This window comes from Amblyomma maculatum, chromosome 2 (genome assembly GCF_055883805.1).
Source record: "Amblyomma maculatum isolate TAMU_Amacu chromosome 2, ASM5588380v1, whole genome shotgun sequence".
NCBI classification, from domain to species: Eukaryota; Metazoa; Arthropoda; class Arachnida; order Ixodida; family Ixodidae; genus Amblyomma; species Amblyomma maculatum.
Window position 1 is genome coordinate 51034025 of NC_139345.1, and position 19841 is coordinate 51053865.

At 46.1% G+C, this 19841-nt stretch overlaps 1 protein-coding gene across 1 annotated transcript in view; it reads left to right on the forward strand.

Annotated features, from left to right (window-relative positions):
• Nucleotides 1-19841, forward strand: part of LOC146198606 (lysosomal alpha-glucosidase-like) — a 46843-nt gene that overhangs the window by 22264 nt on the left and 4738 nt on the right. The window contains exons 6-17 of the mRNA XM_084594109.1: nucleotides 1461-1629; nucleotides 4441-4537; nucleotides 4673-4785; nucleotides 5778-5903; nucleotides 6981-7229; nucleotides 9309-9422; nucleotides 10399-10483; nucleotides 11698-11827; nucleotides 14683-14854; nucleotides 15782-15898; nucleotides 16801-16949; nucleotides 18428-18512. Of these exons, the coding sequence (XP_084450235.1) occupies nucleotides 1461-1629; nucleotides 4441-4537; nucleotides 4673-4785; nucleotides 5778-5903; nucleotides 6981-7229; nucleotides 9309-9422; nucleotides 10399-10483; nucleotides 11698-11827; nucleotides 14683-14854; nucleotides 15782-15898; nucleotides 16801-16949; nucleotides 18428-18512 (1606 nt within the window). The remainder of the gene's footprint in view (nucleotides 1-1460; nucleotides 1630-4440; nucleotides 4538-4672; nucleotides 4786-5777; nucleotides 5904-6980; nucleotides 7230-9308; nucleotides 9423-10398; nucleotides 10484-11697; nucleotides 11828-14682; nucleotides 14855-15781; nucleotides 15899-16800; nucleotides 16950-18427; nucleotides 18513-19841) is intronic.

Consider the following 19841-nt stretch of genomic DNA (forward strand, 5'->3'; position numbering starts at 1 on the left):
CTGGAAGATGTCACGTGTTGTCAGTTTCGATGCCTGTAACAGGCAAGATGCGTGCAATATGATCTTGAAACTGATATTTGAACGATGGTGATGGTAGTGAAGAAAGAAATAAGAGAGAAAAATAAATAAATAAATAAATAAATAAATAAATAAATAAATAAATAAATAAATAAATAAATAAATAAATAAATAAATAAATAAATAAAGAAAGGAAGAAAGAAAGAGAAGCAGACTTTGTGGTTCGTTTTGTCGCTTTCAAATCGAGCATGTTTGCTTTTCAGCCATTGAACACTTCATAAATTAGCAATATCAAAAAAGTTGGCTAACGAGTATTTGGTTCATACTGACGAAACTGCGCAGAGCGCTCGCTTCAGTGCGACTTTCAGGGAAAAGACTTTCCTTAAGCAACCTATTGAAAATGCCTGTAATGCTTCCCTCGGGTTTGTGTTCGCCCGAGAGAGACTCCATCACTGATTTGGCTTTTTTTGTTAAAATATTTGAGATTATGGAAAATAGCGGCTTAACTAGCGTAGAGTTTACTTTTTTAGCGGAAATTTCAATGTTTTAGCAGCCGCTCCTCTCCACTATACGTGGACACTTGCGTTTGCATTTTCCAGGTTTCGCAATGCTATGATTCAGTTTTGAATAATACTGTATAATTGTTTCGGGATAGAAAACAAGCTTAAATGGTATCACGAACTCAAAACTCATTCTCGTTGTCAGAGTAAAACGTCCGTAGTTGTTCATACACAGCTTCTTTTTGTTGTATTTCCCATTCGAGCTTTTGTATGACTCATTCAATCATTCACTCGTCCACTCCATCTCACTCGACTACTCACTTTCACTCACTCGCTCTTACCAGCGCACCCAATACGGCCCCGCCGTGGTGGTACTGTGCCCAAGGATGCGGGATCGAATCCCGGCCGCGGCTGCTGCTTTTACATGGAGATTGAAAAGCAAGGCGCCCGTGTGCTGTGCGCTGTCAATGCATGTTAAAGAACCCCAGGTGGTCAAAATTGCCGGAACGCCTCCATAGCATGAGCTGCTTTGGGACATTAAACCCCACAAACCAACCAACCAACACCCAATACGCCCACTTTTCCTTCCCTCTGACTTGCTCACGTTCACTCACGCTCACTCAGTATCACTCCATCGCTCGCTCGCTCGCTCGCTCGCTCACTCACTCACTCACTCACTCACTCACTCACTCACTCACTCACTCACTCACTCACTCACTCACTCACTCACTCACTCACTCACTCACTCACTCACTCACTCACTCACTCACTCACTCACTCACTCACTCACTCACTCACTCACTCACTCACTCCGTTCATCTACTCCTACTCTCACTCGCTCACTATCGCTCCCATACTCATGCTCTCTACCTCACCATCTCTTACTCAGTCTCGCTCGCTCAGTTACTCTAGCTTGCCACTCCCTTTCTGATGCGGACGCAGCTTCGACACGGCCGTCGGGGCTCTAGTGTTCTCGCACCAGTTCCTGCAGCTTTCGGCGCGCCTTCCCAGCCGCCGGGTGTACGGTCTGGGCGAGCACGTGCACGACCACTTCGAGCACGACACCGGCTGGAGGACATGGCCAATCTTCAATAGGGACGCATTCCCAGAGGTAAGCTGGTGATTGTATATAGCCCTGCAACCGTGGTAGTAAGACAACGGCCGGGCTACGTCATAAAGAGAGAATACTGAGGCAATGCGTTGTTTTATCACCCCGTCTGCTCTGCACGAAGCGAGATAGCGCGAGAGAGTAAAAGAAGGCAAGGAGGTTAACCAGGTACAAGGCTCGGGTGCCATGTATACGCCTGCACACGGGGAGACACGTAAATGGAGGAAAAGGGAAGATACAACAAAATTAGCCCATCGTGTCCTTGGGTCGTGGGTGCTTCGCTATCTACGACACAGAGGACGCCCATAAAGTTAAAAATGTAGCCGGTAAAGAATGCTACCTTCGGCTTCGCGCACGCAACGCATGGAAGTAGGGGCGTATTCTGTACGCAAAGAAACGAAACGCTGCCGAGCGCCCATTTGCGGCGTAAGTGGATGATTAATACTAATGCTTCGGAGTCGCAAGGAAAAATTACTCATTCGCGTGGGAGCCAAAATTACGGGAGTCGCACATTCGCTAGAATGCTCTTTCCACAAAAAGCGTGCTGCTTGATGTTACGGTCGTGGCATGTTCTCTGTTTGCGCCACGTATTAGTCTGCCGCGAGCAGGAAACAGCACTGAGGAAAGCAGTCCGACACATGTGTTCATTTCAACACATGCTTCTTCCCGGACCAGGAAAGGAACTCAGTCATTTTTTTTGTCTCAGAATTCTTACTTGCGCTACATACGTAACATACATACAGCGTTGAAATAATTAAATGCTTTGCGGCCTCGGCGGCAACTTTTCGATGAAGGCGAAAAGCAAGGCGCCCGTGTGCTGTGCGATGTCAGTGCACGTTAAAGAGCCCCAGGGGGTCGAAATTTCCGGAGTCCTCCACTACGACGTCTCTCATAGCCTGAGTTGCTTTAGGACGTTAAACCCCACAAACCAAACCTAATTAAATGCTTTGGATTACTTGGTGAGCAATTGGCAAAAAACTACAATAAACAAACTGGGGAAATAATCTGTTCATATCGCAGTATAAACGAGTACAATTGGAGACGATGCTTCCGACACTGTTAGTAAAACATTTCGTCGAACATGGTCTACAATTCAGACCATGGTAAGTGCTGATAGTTACTGCGCCAAGCGTGAGTCTACGAATCTTCACGTGCATAACATAAACAAGTCTAGACATGACTGTTCAGGTTCTGAAGTCTTCATTTTGCCAGGGTTTTACACTTGACTAATTCGTTTAGCATTTCTCTCCAACATGACACAGAGCTGTCAAAAATGTTTGTGCAATGCCCTCTTTGTTTAGCGCTTTTCAAACGATAACGTTAAAGTTGTCTAGAAAATCAGGTATTTTGTTGGTAGATGGTAGGCGACACGACCAGTAATTGATTAGTGGTGGATATATACGCGCATATCTCATTTGAAATTTGATGGGAGGGGGAGGGGATGAAATGAGGATCAACTTTTCGGCACCCTTGGGACCCGGATTCAGGCACGCTACTCCTAGGCCATGCGGACGGAGCTTGTGCCCCCGGCGCACCGGCGTTACTTCCGTTATGTACTCGGTTTAGGAGACCGTGTCGTCACGGCCTGGTACTGAACACCGCATATCGGCTTATTCCTAGGCGCGGCGGGGGTCCTTCCGTCATGTACTCGGTGTAGGATGGTGTGACGTCAAGCTCTATCACGTAAAGAGTCGATCACGTGACTAGCTTTTGGTTGACCTTGCAGTGACCTTGACCTTTGACCTTGACCTTTGGTTTATGCAATGGCTTTACTCCTGGTGCAACCATTGACCATCCAGTGGTTCTCCAAACTTATAAACTGCAGGTTTGACCTTGGCTGAGTCTTGGCGGTCATGGGAAGCGTACGCCGAATAGAGACGAACCTCTAGTAGTGAAGCTACCGTTTTAAAATCATAATATAAGCAGGTCTCGCCGTAGCCCGTAGTAGCCTGCCCCATGTAGCCAATGCTGAGATGCGGTCGCTATTGGGCTAGTGGGCTAGTGGCCCGGCCGCGTTGTACGGACTCTTAGGAGCCACGCATTGGTCACCCAACCAATGCCAGATGACTGAACGAAAAATGGAAGCTTATGGAATGCGGCCCTACACGGCCAGACATAGTCATGGTACGGCAGCGCTGACGGACACCCCTGCCGATAGCCTGGTATTTTAGTGAACCTGATTATGGTCGCTCGTTCGGTGACTTGGCTTGATAAAACTACTTGCATGTGCTGACCGCCAAGCACTTCGCATCTGTTAAAGAACTGAGGCAAGCTGTTCACTTGATCACCCACCACGTTTGCCGGTATGACAAGTGATGTTATCTATAGAGCTGACTTGCACGTACAAACGGCTGTTGTTATTTGTAACGGATATAACTTTTTTACTATGAGGCAGCCTGAGAAGCTGTGTTAAGGGCCCCGTGTTGCAGAAAAGCCGGTGTCGGCATTGTCGTCGTTGATCGCTGTAACGTGAAAATCCACAATCTATGAAAGAAAGAAAGAAAAGTCTGAGTACCGAGCGAGGGAGGCGGGCGCCATGTGCCAGAAGCAGGCCGAGTTACGTGTCACAACAAACTCGTGCTATGGGCAAATAACAGTGCTGTGTCATGAGTACTAGGCCGCTATGCGGCTTATGATTAAGAGAAACGAATGAGAACGCAATGCGAGCGGGGTCCGGTAACTCTATCGCGTACTACCCTTAAAGGCGCAGCTTAAGCGTACTACCATTCTTTTCTTACGGAGGGCACACAGCTTCTCCAGGGATGCTGTGTGCACAGTCGCAATGTGCCGACGAACCACTGCTACTCCACGCAGGACTACTCGAACCTGTACAGCTCCCACCCAATGTACATGTGCATCGAGAAGGACAACAACGCTCACGCCGTGCTCCTGCTCAACAGTAACGCAATGGGTAAGCATTGATAACGCATGCGCACTTAAGGAAAAAGCTTCGCCGGATATGACGTCGCTAGTCGTCAATTTTGGAAACAACAGTTGTCTTGCTTCGGAAAGACCTCAGACATTCCCTTCGCACTTTCTTTCCCAGAGGTTCAGCTTCAGTCGACCCCCGCTGTAACATTTCGGATGACAGGTGGAGTCCTCGACTTCTACTTCTTTCTCGGTCCCACTCCAGAAGACGTGGTCATGCAGTACACAGAGGTGAGCTTTGCGCATCCACCATACATGCAAGGCTGAATCAAATGAGGCGACCGTAACACCTATTTATACAATGATCAGAAAGCTTGAAAGTTGACTTGCGTGTCGGAGAACTTTATTACAGGAAGGGAACAATGTGATTTATTATAGGAAATGAAAGCACACGCCGGCTCCTTAGGAACTATTTGGCTGCTGCTTGCAGCTCGGTCATATGACCAAGCGGCCATATTCCCAGTGAAGAGGAAGGGTGAAGGGGACGGGACGGAGTTAAAGGAGATACTACCACTGGATTTGAACATGTCCACGGGTAGTGGAGCCGGTTGACTTGCGGTGCTTTGCGCGTGGTACAGTGAGGTTGGTTCCATAGTGGGGAGCATTTTGTGTGTGATAGGACACACAAAAAAGCTCTTCATTTTCCCAAACAAACATTTTATAATACTACTACGGTGAAGATGATTCTGTGTCGAGCAGGGTATTACGTTGCATTGTTCTGAAATGGGAACGTAAGGTCGCTACCTTCGCTTATTCATTACAATGACGTCTGTACGGATTACATCAGAAGTGAATGGGAGGCGACTCTGTCAAAAATTTGTAATTTCTTTGAGACCAAAACGTAATAGCCGAAATTTATTTTGCGTACTGTACAAGTCGCGCAATTACAGTTAGACTTCATATATTTGTTTAAGAATGCATTAAATGACGGCCAAGAAATTAAGTTTTTTGTTGTGTGAATATTGCTTAATTTTGTTTTTTACAGCACCTTCTTATAAACGCACACTATCCTGCCCATCCAAATAGCATGCTTTTTTGAAACTCCTGACGCCCATTTCCATCACTTAATGCTCTGAAACGAGATATGAGATTTGTAGGCGGTTCCTCGTTTTAAGGCATGCGTGGTGAACTACCTCTTTCAATGTCCTTTATAAAGACGGAACAGGCAGACGCAACGGATGCAAGGCAAAAGGGGGCGGGATATAGATGCACGCTGTTCGCAGGCGGTGGGTCGTCCAATGATGCCTCCGTACTGGGCGCTTGGCTTCCACTTGGGTCGCTGGGGATACCGGACAACTGACTACGTGCGCGATACGCAGAAGAAGATGCGCGACATGAACATACCGCAGGTGGGTACTACTCTTCAGTACATGTACCCTTATGTACGTGCTTCTCCCAGTGCTTCTCCGGTTTTGCGGGGAGAAAGACAACTTCGAGCATATGACCTGGGCGTGCAAAGCCCATAAGTCTCCCTCAGAACTCTTGCCTTATCCCTCTAAAGAAGCTTGGGACAAGCTAAGGTCCAGCGATGACCCTCGCATTCAGTTTAAGGCCGTCGAATGGGCCGGCGTTGCCAAAAGTCTTCACGGCCTGCGGCACGCTAGCTGACTTCCCCTATTCCTCCCACTTATTGTGAATAAAGTTTTATCAGCCTCAGCCCGGGAGTGATACAAAGGAATTTTTTGTGACTGCAAGCGAGCGATTGGTTTTCTTTACTTGGCGCTATTTCACTTAGTTCATTTATAAAGAGAGTGAAGACGAGGATGTTAAGCACGAGTTGCACTGGCGGCAAGGAAGGGTTGCAAATTGAAAAGGCGGATGTGAAGTATAAAAGAAAGGCACTAATTAGGAATATAGGTGGCGGCATGTTAACTACATATCGCAGAAACACGACACCGTCACGAGACAGCACAACATGAACGCCTCCACGGCTATTGATTTTCCGTGAATATTCATCCGCTTCATATCTGCTCTACGCGACAAGCGAAATTACGTAGAGGTAAGGAACCTGTCTCGTAGGTGAAAGGAATTGTGTTCGAGTCCCCGTGCTGGCGGGGCCCTGTCGATCTTCTTATTGGTGCGAGCACCCCACCCAAATGCTTGGCTTTCTCGGAACTGAAACTCTTGTAAAAATTGCAACAGAGTTTTCGACCAAACCTTCGCTCTTTGCCCACAGTTAAGCTCAGTTCAGTTCAGTTCACTCGTTCAGTCGTGTCCGACTCTTCGTGACCCTATGGACCACATCACGCCACGCTTTCCAGTCTCTCACTATCTTCCTAACAGTTGAGCTAAATACCGCTCAAATAACTTTTCTTGGGTGTAATATACTGTCCATAAAACAAGCAAAAAAGAAGTACGTTACAGCTAGCACACTGTCAATGTGTAAGGAGGTGGTGCCGTTGCCAATGCAACGTTTCTGTCGACAGGATGTTGTTGACGTGGACAGGGACATCCTGTTCAAGCACCGGCTGTTCACTCTGGACAAGAACAACTTCGCCAAGCTCCCGAACTTGGTGCGGGATCTACGCGGCCGTGGCCAGCGTTTCATGCTCGTGATGGAACCGGGCGTGGCTGTGCCTCGGGGGGAACCCTCTCCGTACGATCCGCTGGAGAGCGGCGAGCGGCTCGGAGTGTTCGTCAACGACACCTGGGGTACTCAGCCCATACAAGGCCTGGTGAGATACGTCGACATTCCTGCGTTATTTCAGAAATAAAACACTTGCACTTGCATACACTCCTAATTTGGTTCTACATACGCGATACAAATGTTCCAGCTGTTTGTAAGTGGAACTTCAACTTAAATAAGTGAAGTTCCACTTAAATAAGTGGTAGTGGAAGTGGACTTATAACTGTAACGTTTTTGAGATCTACGTAGAACCAGACTAAGAGTGTAGATAGATGGCGAAAGTAGCGATATAATCACGGGTTTTACGGTGTTGGGCGCGAGATCCACCACTGGATCGAACGGCGCTAGCGTCGACCTAGGGGAAGAAGTGGGATCACGTGACTCCTGCTGCTGAGGCAGACACTCAATTGAATTTGTGCATTTTTAAATGCAAATGTTGCGTTTTTCTCTATTTTTTTTTTTTTTTTTTTGCATGTGTCTGGAATGGACACTTTCAGTTCGCGTCGTCGTGAGTTTGCTGCTGTCTATTCAAGCTGTTGTCATGGTGCGGTGCTGCTTTCTACCTAAATGCCTCTACCTAAGCGTGACGGAAGTCGGCGTAATATCCTATTTTTGCCCGAAAAATAAGGTTAGAGACACTAATCAAGCTTCGAACGGGCAAAGGAGCGAGTGTTCATTGTTATGCGTGCAGCAAGCACTACAGTGAGCAAGATCTTGTCAAAGATACTGGTGCCGAACAGTCCGCTGATTAGCAGCCATATGACCGGCGAGCACGTCAAGACTAACCATGCCTTATTGCTAACCAAGATTAACCATGAGTTATTGCTGTCTTCTTCATGGATCAGTAACGTCTTAGAGCAATGAAGGTTTTTCCGAAAGCAGGGAGGTCTCACGATTTTTCTCAATGACACGGCCTTGATCTTCGACAAGGAAGGTTTCACTGAAACAAACCAGAAGATTCTGCCGCCACCCACAGCGGTATCCCCGAGAGGTCGTCTTGGGTAACTTGAACAGTACTGAAGTAGTAATTTTAAATGACCAAGGAGGTAAGTAACCGCGTCTTTATCTGCTGAGGTAAAGGTCAACAAAATACTCACGGGAGGAAAACAAACATTAGCCCAAAACCCGAGTGGCAATGGTCGCAGTCATTGCGCATGATTTCGCAGCATGGTGCACACATCTGCACAGTTGCATTAAAATATTTCTTCGCGTCTTCTGCACTGTATAACTTAATATTATACTATGTTTAAAAGAGTATAATAGCGCCGTTTCCTCCGGCACCATCCGAAGCACTCCGCATTTCTCAGACACGGACAGTTCTGCTCGTCTTGCAGAGAAATCTGATTATCGAGATTCAATGACCATTTGCATCTGACTAGTTGCGTGGCACGTTCATTTCTTTCAATAATGGCAGCAATAACGCAGGCCGGTGCGCTTTGTCGTCGCAGTAGTTGAAACTCGCCGGGTTACGCTTCGACTGCTCGTTGGCTCTATGAGGTGCTTTCTTGCCGAAGGAGTGGGCATAACACTTCAAATTGAATAATAATAATAATAATAATAATAATAATAATAATAATAATAATAATAATAATAATAATAATAATAATAATAATAATAATAATAATAATAATAATAATAATAATAATAATAATAATAATAATAATAATAATAATAATAATAATAGTAATAATAATAATAATAATAATAATAATAATAATCCTCGCGCCCAATATCGTCTGACGAGGAGCGATCATTGCAGAAAGAATAAATGAACACTCGCCAGAGAGTATTAACGGTTAGACCAGGAGTACCAGTTACAAGGGGTGTTCCACACGCAGGTTCACCGACCCGGAATAAAGCGCTTATTTCTAGACCAGAACATCCCGCCCGCGAACAACAAATCCACGAAGACAGGAGTTTAACAATGATCCCACTCTCAAAGCGGCATTTATTTTTAACCACGGCTCATTGTTACGTGTTTAATCGCGCGTATACTGAGCTCCGCTCACACGTCCCAATTAATCTCACTTATTTTTTGGTGGATTTACTGTTCATTTTATTTTCGCTTTACTTTCCTGCCCCGATATTTAGGGTCGGCCCTTTCTCTCTTTTGTGTTATTGTTATCAGGGTTGGCCTGGAACCATCGTCTTTCCCGATTTCGGGAATCCCGTGACGCAAGCCTGGTGGGCAGATCAGCTAAAGGAGTTCCATCAAATGCTTCCTTTCGACGGCCTCTGGATTGTAAGCATGTGCACTGAATTCCTGGAGCAGCATAGTACGGATTCGCTTTGTAAATGTACACTTAATTCAAGTGAGCCAAATTAACAGTTTTTGCCTTTCTTTTCCACCACCGTAGGTAACAAAATTATGGTCTCCGATATGTGCATATGTGCATATGTGATAGGCTACGTATGCAGTCCAAAAGTGCTGCCAAAATATTACGAAGCACGCTGCTGTGTTTGGAATTTGCTCCCGCGTTGGCTAGGGAAGATCTGATAGTTACATGGATCCATGAACCAGCGGCATATGCTAAGGTATATATAAGCCGCTTATTAATATTCGTTGGTAACGCGTAAAAAGGATTTTTTTCTTGCCTATAGGCGTGCTTCGCATTGCTTTCACCGGGTTTGTACAGCAAGGTGTGGTATCATTTAGCGACGTTTGAACTGAAACACTACTTTAGACGGTTTCCTTGCACGTTTGTAATCTTGAGCTGCACAATGCGCTGAACGCCGCTCACTTTTTGACTGCTGCAGGAAAAGAGGAAATTTTCAGTAGGAAGCTATTTGAGAACCGAAAGACATTCTTGGCAAGAATTTTTTATGTAATGACGGATTTAACTTTATTTTTGTTCTGCGTCTTGGAGAGAGAGTGCTAATATAAAATTCCTGTGGCGTAATAGTCGCTACTGGAAATCCTGCGCATGATGGTGCCTTGATTACTGAACGCAGCATAGGTCGATCAGTACCAGCGTGAGTAAAAAATGAATATCTGCTGTGCTTGTTTGTTTCTTTCGAGTGGCTGAAAAGTTAGCGAATTAGTAATAACTAATCTAGTGATTAAGGAGCAGGAACTGCAGAAAACACCATCCGAGTTTTGTCCCCGCTCACTTAGGTGCATATATTTAAGCCTGTCTCAAAGACAGCTGAAACACCAACGGAACCTCTGGCGACGTCAGCAGCTGTATCCTTTCTTGCTTTCTTCTTTTCTCCCGTAGACAGCCAATGAACCGTCGAATTACGCCAACGGTTCGGTCAACGGGTGCCTTCAGGACAATCTAAACCAGCCGCCATATAAACCAAGTAAGTACGCATATACACTGGTAACGTCACTTCATCTTGGCGCACAGGAAAAGCATCGTCGCAGTCTTAAAAGACGCCGCATTTCGACATAGTCGTTTAGCGATTTTTTGTACATTTGTAGATACATTAACCAAATACCCAAGAGTGCATACATTCAGTCATATAGTTAAGTAGCTGAAGCAACCAAGGTGCTTTTCAATTATGTCCAGTGACGGTCGCGTCCACAGGGGGAGATTGTTCGTAGCAATTAACAGAAGCTCCCCTTCGGCACCCCTTGTGGCAAGTAGTCGCATCTACAGATGAATGACATGAGAATACAAACAAACAAACAAACAAACAAACAAACAAACAAACAAACAAACAAACAAACAAACAAACAAAAATAATGCCATCTATGGTGTTCGTTACTTAAGTTAAAGGAAAGGGCATATTTTTAGGCCTATGCTAAAGTTATCTTGATTTTTACCTTCATGGCCCCCTGTGCTTACCCTGTGCTATGACCACAACTAAGGTACGTTCGTACAGAAATGATAAGAAAAAATGGAGAAAAATGACTCACACGCAGTGATGGTAGATGTGCCTGTCCGGTCACATTGGATACTAAAAACCTTTGTTTCAGACAGTCGGGATGATTTGCCCTGAAGGTTTGTGCGATAAGATAACGACAAATGCCGAAACAGATGTTTCCAAGTGCCCTTTGCTTTGCCATTTGATCCTCAACTTCACACCTTTGACAGCGAGAGGTCGGAGGCTTGCTCTGTCCGGTATTTTAACGCGATAGCTGCAAAAGGGACGTAACAAAGAAAATCCAGCGTCGGCGTTGTAAGCGAGAAATCACGGGCAAGACGTTGGCAGGTAAGGAGCTTGCAGCAGATAAGGCCGAGCACCGATGCTTCAATGGTAAATGTGACTTATAACGAGACAAGAGATCAGAAAGTTGGGAGGTGCTGCCAATAGGGCTACTCGTTTGAGTTGGGAAGGTGGAAGAAGAATCAACCTTCCAGCTCCTGGATGGCAGTGCAGACTCGCTACTCCTAGGCCACGCAGGCACCTTCGTACGGCTTGGTTGAAGCAGGGCTTTATATGTGGGGAGGTATACGCTATCGCGTCATGCCCTTAAAGGCGGAGCTTAAGTGTCCCCCATACCCTTTTTTTTTACTTTTATGCATTTTATGCTTTAATCCTTTTAATCGTACTTCCACATGCGTGCGCAGAGACGAAAGGACATCGTCTGTTCGAGCGGACGCTGTGTATGGACGCTCTGCACTGGTTCAAGGGCACCAAGTATCGCCACTACAACGTGCACAACCTCTACGGCAAAGCGATGAGCCAAGCCACAGTCAAGTACGCAGCCTTCTCCCTTTTCTTTACTTTTTCACTTCTCGTTTCATGTCGTTGCAGCTGAGTATAGTAGGAGACGAACTTCCCGTTGTTATTTTAATCAAGGTTATGTTCCTAAGGTAACATGGGTATTGCGAAGTAAAAAAACAAAAACAAAACAAAAAACGAGAAAGCATATTGAAAGCGCAGTTGAAGCGGAGAGAATAAAGTTTGCGGCACAACACGAGGCTGGACTAACAGCTGAAATTTAATTGAAAGAAGAAAACGAAGACTCACACTGAGATGCGTGCGCACAAAATCCAAAGCAGTGAAAGCGCGGAAAACAATCGAATGTCATCGTCGTACTAGTGAATTATCTATAAAAAACAAATTTCTTACAGTGAAGGTTCACTGACGGCGCAGCCACTCCGCGTTCTTATCCTTAGAGATGTAACAAGCCTCAGGTATCTCCCGACTAATTTGTTTATCATTTTCCTAAACCACAATAGTGTCGCTGAAATCAGGCGTGCAAAGAGACGGGCCATCCTCCGATTTGAATTCACGAGATTGCACGTGCAATACACCAGTGCTTTTTGGACCTGTGCTTTGGGACGATCATGTGTGTTGGGGCTACAGGCCCAGATCAAGGAAGCCTCCTCCTAGCTATGAGTCGAACCACTCGAGGTTGGTGAAGGACGAGTTAGCAATCGCATGCATCAGGTCCGCATTACGTAAGTCATGTCATCACCTTGTAGAGGACGCATTCTCGCAGCAAGTTTCGAAGCTATTGGCAGCTGGGTTTCCAACTGCCCATCTCGCCCGCCTGCCGCAGCGTGTTTTGACTGGCTTGAGGAAAAGGAACACACGGCCGGATAATGCTCACGTGGTGGCGAGGCGCAAAAAGGTGGCTGCCATACCGTACCTCCACGTTGTTTCGCCCCGACTCAAGAAACTTTCGGTGAAGTATGATGTTGATGTTGTCTTCACAGCTAAGCACAAGATAGGAGGCCTTTGCGCCAGCGGCAAAAGGAGGCTTGAGAAAACAACGGGTGATCGTTTTCAGTGCACAGTGCCGCATAATACGAAGCTCATCACTTGCAAAAAAACAAAAACAAAAAAGTGGTTTATCGCATTCCACTGCTTTGTGGTCTACTATGGACAGACACGGAGATGTCTTAATGTGTGTCTGACAGAGTACTTTAACTATATTTACGGGGGAATGCGAACTTCGGATTCTACAATCCAAATTCCAGCGTATGCCTGCAAGTGTACTATATGCATGGGAATTCACGTGTGCCGGGTGGTGGTAGTGGTTTATTAATAAATAATCGAAAAGAAGGAAAGGTGTGTAGCCGGCAGCGGCAATTGCTATCTAAAAATCTGAAACACCTGAGCGGCGGCCGGCGGGAAAGAACAGGGATAGGGAGAGGATAGCGAGGGTTAAGTACAGACGAAAGCAATAGGAAGGAAGGAAAGGCAGTGGGAACTTTGTACATTAAGGCTGGGCAGTATGCGACATTGTTGCCGTGATTTAATTATGTGCGCGACTACCCTATATGCAGACTAATATTCAATGCGGTTTATGTACCTGCGGTCCAAGAGGCCGTATTTTCTTAATGATCATTTCCTATTCATTTCATTTGGTCGTGACGTTAGCCGGGAGGAAAGCAACAGCAGGTGCGGTGGCAGGAGATTGCCACATTCACGGTCGGTCTGGTCATGACGCTGTCTGTCACAGAGAATGTATAGTCCTTGTCAATTGGATTGGAAAACATTTATTGTCAGCAATGAGCGATTTGTGGGCGCTACACTTAGATGGCCTCAAGTCCGTTGCTCTCGGCGTCCTTTTGAGCCCACTCAGTAGCCCGAACTTGCGTTAACTGGTCTGAGCTAGCCAGTATAGCCTCCCACCGCTCTAAAGAAGGGACTGGTAGTAGGAGGTCCGCTGGTGGCGGCGCTTTTTTGCAGCTCCATAATATGTGATAATATCCTGCTATTTCGCTGCAGTGTTTACAATTTGGATTGTATTGTGCTGGGTACATGTGCGCTAATTTCGAAGGACTGAAGAAGGCACGCGTCTGGAGCCGACGCCAGATTAATTCCTGCCTTTTGTCTAGTTTCTTGTCTGGTGGAGGATATATCCGCCTTTTTAGTTTAAAGTGATTAGTGTAGTCATGAAATGAGATTAGCGCATCTCTCGAGAAATTGGGGGAATCAACCTGGCTCACTGCTCAGCTGACATAACCTCGAGCTATACTGTGAGCCAACTCGTTTCCTTTGTTCCCCGAGTGTGCCGGCGCCCATATTATTTTCACCTCTTTTTGGTTCCAGTCTTTATATAAAATTCGCTGTCAAGAGTTTACAGTCCGAAGGGATTGCTTCCGTGGCACATCATGTGTCTCGTAATGCATTTAGAGCATTCCAAATCTCCCGAGCATTCCAAATCTCCCTATACCATCTCCAACGGGTAGGCTAGCATGATTGCTAAAGGAACGATACTATACGGTCTAGAAGCAAACTCCTGGGCTCTAAACTTTTGAGAAAGGCTGTACGGCGCCAATCCATCGCACAAGCGCCACCCAGTTTATTTCCCAAGGCCGCGATTAGCACCGATGAAATTCGCGGGCGCTCAAACGAGTCGTAATGCTCCGCCAGTTTCGTCACAATCGACGCGATCTGCAGTGCGGCATGGAGATGGGAAGTGTTATACGAAAACGCGACATCATGGGCGTGTGCACTACCTGAGGCAGATGCCAATAGTTGAGGAACAAATAAAAAAAAAGTGAAAATGTGGTCCCTGAACTGCCAATAAGAGAAGACAGCGAAGTTATAACGAAACGTTTTCTTTATTGTTTTTCCGCTACAATGTTTTCGTGCAGTGCCCTGAAAACGCTGTCCGGTGGCCGGCGCAGCCTAGTCATGTCTCGCTCGACGTTCGTGGGCAGCGGCCGCTTCGTGGGCCATTGGTTGGGGGACAACGCCAGCCGCTGGCCAGACATGGCCCACTCCATCGTCTCCATGCTCGAGTTCGGCCTTTTCGGCATACCGCTGGTGAGGAGAACAAATTGACTTCTCCGGTGACTTCTATGACAACGTATAATACTTTTGACGTTATTTACTCTCTGACAGCGCGTGCACTTAAGCACGCAAGTTTTAAACGCTTTAGACGGGCGTTCATTCGCAGGAGTGTTTACCCAAAGAACTGCTGCGATATTTTTGTATAGGGCGGAAAGTGTTTTGCTTCAGTGGATTTTTTTTTTTTTGCCTTGCACTTCAGCGCTTGTTACCTGCGTGCATGCATTTGTGTGCACTGCAGGGGCGGTGTATGTTCCGGCCTCGAAAACATATGGCACGATCGTCGAAGTGAAAGCTGCTCGCTACGTACACGAAAGATTTGGCTTCGCACGGTCATCTTGTTTTAAGCTAGCAAAAACGCTCATGCTGAATCATGCTTTCATTTTCTATAATTGCAAAGTTTCGGCAATAGCGAATACTTGTATAAAAAACTGCATCTCTCGATTTCAGGCAGGCATTACATAATGTGCAAGATGGCAGCCATGAAAATGTAACATCGAGACCACAGGGATGTTATGATAGGGGGCGAAAATTTATTCTAAGATCTTTTTTCTTGAGGGTGAATTCACTCCACCGAACGAATGCAAGCACAAATACTACCTAAATATATCCTGTTTGTGCATATGGTATAAAAAAAAGAATACTGTATATGTATTTAATCCCCACCAGAAAGCTCACGCTGTAAGTCGAAATGAGTTGCTTTCGTTTGCAGTACTTATTTCTGCACCGGCCCGTCCACAGAGCTCTCTGTAACCACAATAGGCCCATGGCAGGATTAAGAAGTACATCAGCGCATTTGTATACCTACTGGCTTTTCGTTCCGGCAGGGCTCATTATATATGTGATCTTAAGCGTCTTGCGCCTTGGTAACAGCGTAATAATTCAAGCCGCCTTTTCCACCAGGTAGGCGCCGACATATGTGGTTTCTACGACGATGCCCAAGAAGAGCTCTGTTTGCGCTGGATGCAGCTGGGTGTCTTCTACCCTCTAGTCCGAAACTACAACGCCATTGAAAGCAATGTGAGTCTTCCTCCATAGCAGCTGGTGGCAAAATGTTTTATTGCCTCTGAAAAGAAGGAGTTACATGGAAGTTGCTCTAGGGTTCAGGCTTAGTGCCCTTCCCGTCACAAACACTAGTTGGATCCCGTAGCTTCCGTTGCTGCCATGCTGATTTTTTGCCATCACCTTTTGGAATTTAAGGTCGAAGCAGGTGAGTAGGGTCTCCTTCCAGAGTTGGGTGTAAGGGCAGGAGTGGAAGGGCGGCAGTTTTATTTAATTTTTTTAAACGATTCTCGTGGCAAGAGCACAAAATTTCTGTCTTGTAAAATTATGTATTTTTAATCTAATTTCGATTCCTCCTTAATGAAAACAGCCTTTTGCAGCAGTAATTTTCAACGACACGATACCGGACACACCTACAGTGTACAAGTGGTGCCTCCTTCACTGTAAAATCACTTAAAAGCGCCAGTTCGTGGGCTGAGCGTCGGCGGCGGCGTTGGCTCCACAACCGGCAGAGCGAACGAGGAGCGCCTACTACAGGCTATGAAAATGAGACGATGCACTTTCACGGCATGAAGTCGGCTTCACCTCTTCCAACCCCCCCCCCCCCCCCCCCCTTCCCCCCGTTAATAAAAGAAAAACAAGAAATAAAATCCTCACATATTCGGTGGCCATGTCGGATCAACGCCGGGTAATCGTGCCATTTGACCGACAGACAAATATTAATTGAGGTACAATACATGCTGCGGCTTCCACGTCTGCGTCACTCAGAGCCGTGGAGCAGTAGGTGATAGATGACGTCAGATGCACTATATTATCTGTACTTGCTATGCAAAAACATGCGCTCCTTTCTGCCCCGAATATCATTCACTTTAGCATAGACCACGGCTGCTTGGTCTTATTTCGTCATTTACTGAACGCAGGCTCAAGACCCATCGGCATTCAGCGAGGAGTTCCAAGCCGTGGTGCGCAATGCACTGAAGCTCCGCTACGAGCTGCTGCCTTTCCTGTACACCCTCTTCCACCACGCCCACACCAAGGGCACCACGGTGGCCAGGCCGCTCTTTCACGTGTGAGGGCGATTCTTATCCACTAACCGTATACGGAACCTAGTCCTGTAATCGAAATGAGCTAAAATGCCGCGGCGGATGCGAGCGAGAAAAACGCTTTCAGTTTCCGTGCATAACGTTTTTTGAGTCCAAGAAACGTTCCTGACAGCTAGCAGGTCCACTTACGTAACATACCCTTGGGTGATATAAAAACGAAATTTGCAGTGCAGCACAACTGTGTTACTGCATGCGTTTCATAGCTGTTTGCGCTATGATGCTAATTACAGTAAAAGGTTTGGCACACTTTTATTACAATTGCAGCTGCGAATGCTTGTTTTATTACGAACATTACTCATGTAAATAGGAATTTAATTACATTCCTTTGTGTCACTCGCTCGGTGTTCACTTTATTTGCAGGGATCGTCGTACAAAAAGTGGTTACAATATTTGACCTATATTGTTGGTTGGTTTGTGGGGTTTAACGTCCCAAAGCAACTCAGGCTATGAGAGACGCCGTAGTGGAGGGCTCCGGAAATTTGGACCACCTGGGGTTCTTTAACGTGCACTGACATCGCACAGCACACGGGCGCCTTGCTTTTCGCCTTCATCGAAAAGCGGCCGCCGAGGCCGGGATCCGATCCCGCGCCCTTGGGAACAGTAGTCGAGCGCCGTAACCACTGCGCCACTCCGGTGGGGTTGACCTATATTGTGTTAGGGTTAGTATACCGTGTTATATCCAATGTAGCCATGCCGCTTTGTAGGATTACTTGCTGAAGGGCTGCTTGGTTCATACTAACCAATCAAACGGCGCAAGGAGACGAACACAGGAAAAGAAGAGGAATAAAAAGAGCGCCTTTTTATTTCTGTGTTCGTCTCCTTGCGCCGTTTCATTGGTTAGCATGCCGCTTTGGTCATATGTTTTGTCAGTATCTGTGCGCTTTCATTCGTTCCTGCAGCAAGACGTATCCACCGACGCGACCAAGCACAACGTCTTTGATATGAATTTCAAACAAATAAAAAAAAAACCGTATATATATAGTTTACTCTGCTGCCTTGGTGAAGCACAATATTGAAAAATAGCGGTCTTTTACCCCAGCGACAATATTTTTTCGTAGCGGTACCGAAAAACGGATGCTCAGGAAACAGAAAAGAGCTCCCCATACGCCGCAACACAGATACAATTGAATTTAAATCGGCCGATCATTCTAGCTATCCTTATACTTTCCAATATGGGACGTGGCCTCTTTCCGCGACCAAGGAATGTTTACGGGGGATGTGAGGCTTTCCTCACGAAAGCTGCAAAAGGGGGTACTATGCGAAATGCGAGAGAAATTCACAAAAACTAAATGTGCATGTATATTTGAGAATGAGCACAATGGCTACATACCCTCAATTATTTGATTTTTTCTGTCGAAGTCAATAATATCGAGAGCCAGCATAAATACTTCGTCTGACGTCGTTTTTACCTATGTTTTTTTTTCTATCTGTCTGTTTCTTGCAGGTTCACCAACGATACGAAGGCCTATGAAATTGACAAGCAGTTCATGTGGGGCGAAGCACTTTTGATAACTCCTGTTCTTGAACCGGTAACTGCGACATTTTCAGCTTTTTTCCTCCCTATGATGCCGCGTCACTTGACACGCTTCCCAAGAAGGTACCTGCAAAATAATGGAGCGCCTACCAAAGTTAGCACACAGACCCCCCCCCCCCCCCCCCCCGTATCCCCTTCCCCTTTTCTATCATAGATCAGTACTGTGGAAGCGTTTAAGATTCACAAACGTGCAGTTGGTAGATACATCATCATCATCATCATCATCATCATCATCATCATCATCATCATCATCATCATCATCATCATCATCAGCCTGATTATACCCACTGCAGGGCGAAGGCCTCTCCCATATTTCTCCACTTAACCCGGTTCTGTGCTAGCTGCATCCACTTGACCCCTGCGAACTTCCTAATCTCATCCGCCCACCTAACTTTCTGCCGCCCCCTGTTACGCTTTCCTTCCCTTGGAATCCAGTTTGTTACCCTCAGCGACAATCGGTTATCCTCTCTTCGCACTACATGCCCCGCCCATGTCCATTTCTTCTTCTTAATTTCCACTAGAATGTCAGTAACTTGAGTTATTTCTCTGACCCACTCTGCGCGCTTTCTATCTCTTAATGTTACCCCTACCATTTTTCGTTCCATAGCCCTCTGGGTTGTCCTCAACTTAAGTAGAACTCTCTTGGTTAGCCTCCACGTTTCAGCCCCATAGGTGAGTACAGGCAAGATGCAACTGTTGTATACTTTCCTCTTGAGCGATACCGGTAAGCTGCTAGTCATAATCTGCGAGTGCTTGCCAAATGCGCTCCATCCCAATCTTATTCTTCTTGTTATTTCCTTTTCATGGTCCGGATCTGCGGTTACTACCTGTCCTAAGTAGACATATTCGCCTACTACTTCCAGTATTTCGCTACCTAATGTAAACTGCTGTTCCTTCCCGAGGCTGTTGAACATTACCTTAGTCTTCTGCATATTGATTTTCAATCCTACCTTTCTACTTTTTCTGTCTAGGTCATCAATCATTATTTGCAGTTCATCCCCCGAGTTGCTTAGCAAGGCAATATCATCAGCAAATCGCAGATTACTGAGGTATTCTCCATCTACCCTTATCCCTAACTGCTCCCATTCCAAGTCTCTGAATACTTCCTCTAAACAAGCTGTGAATAGTACTGGGGAGATTGTGTCTCCTTGCCTAACACCTTTCTTTATGGGAATTTTGTTACTTTCTTAATGCAGAACTATGGTTGCTGTGCAGCCACTATATATATCTTCCAGCACTTTCCCGTACGGCTCGTCTACCCCCTGATTTCGCAATGCCTGCATCACCGCCGAGGTTTCAACTGTAGATACAGCTGACTGCTTAA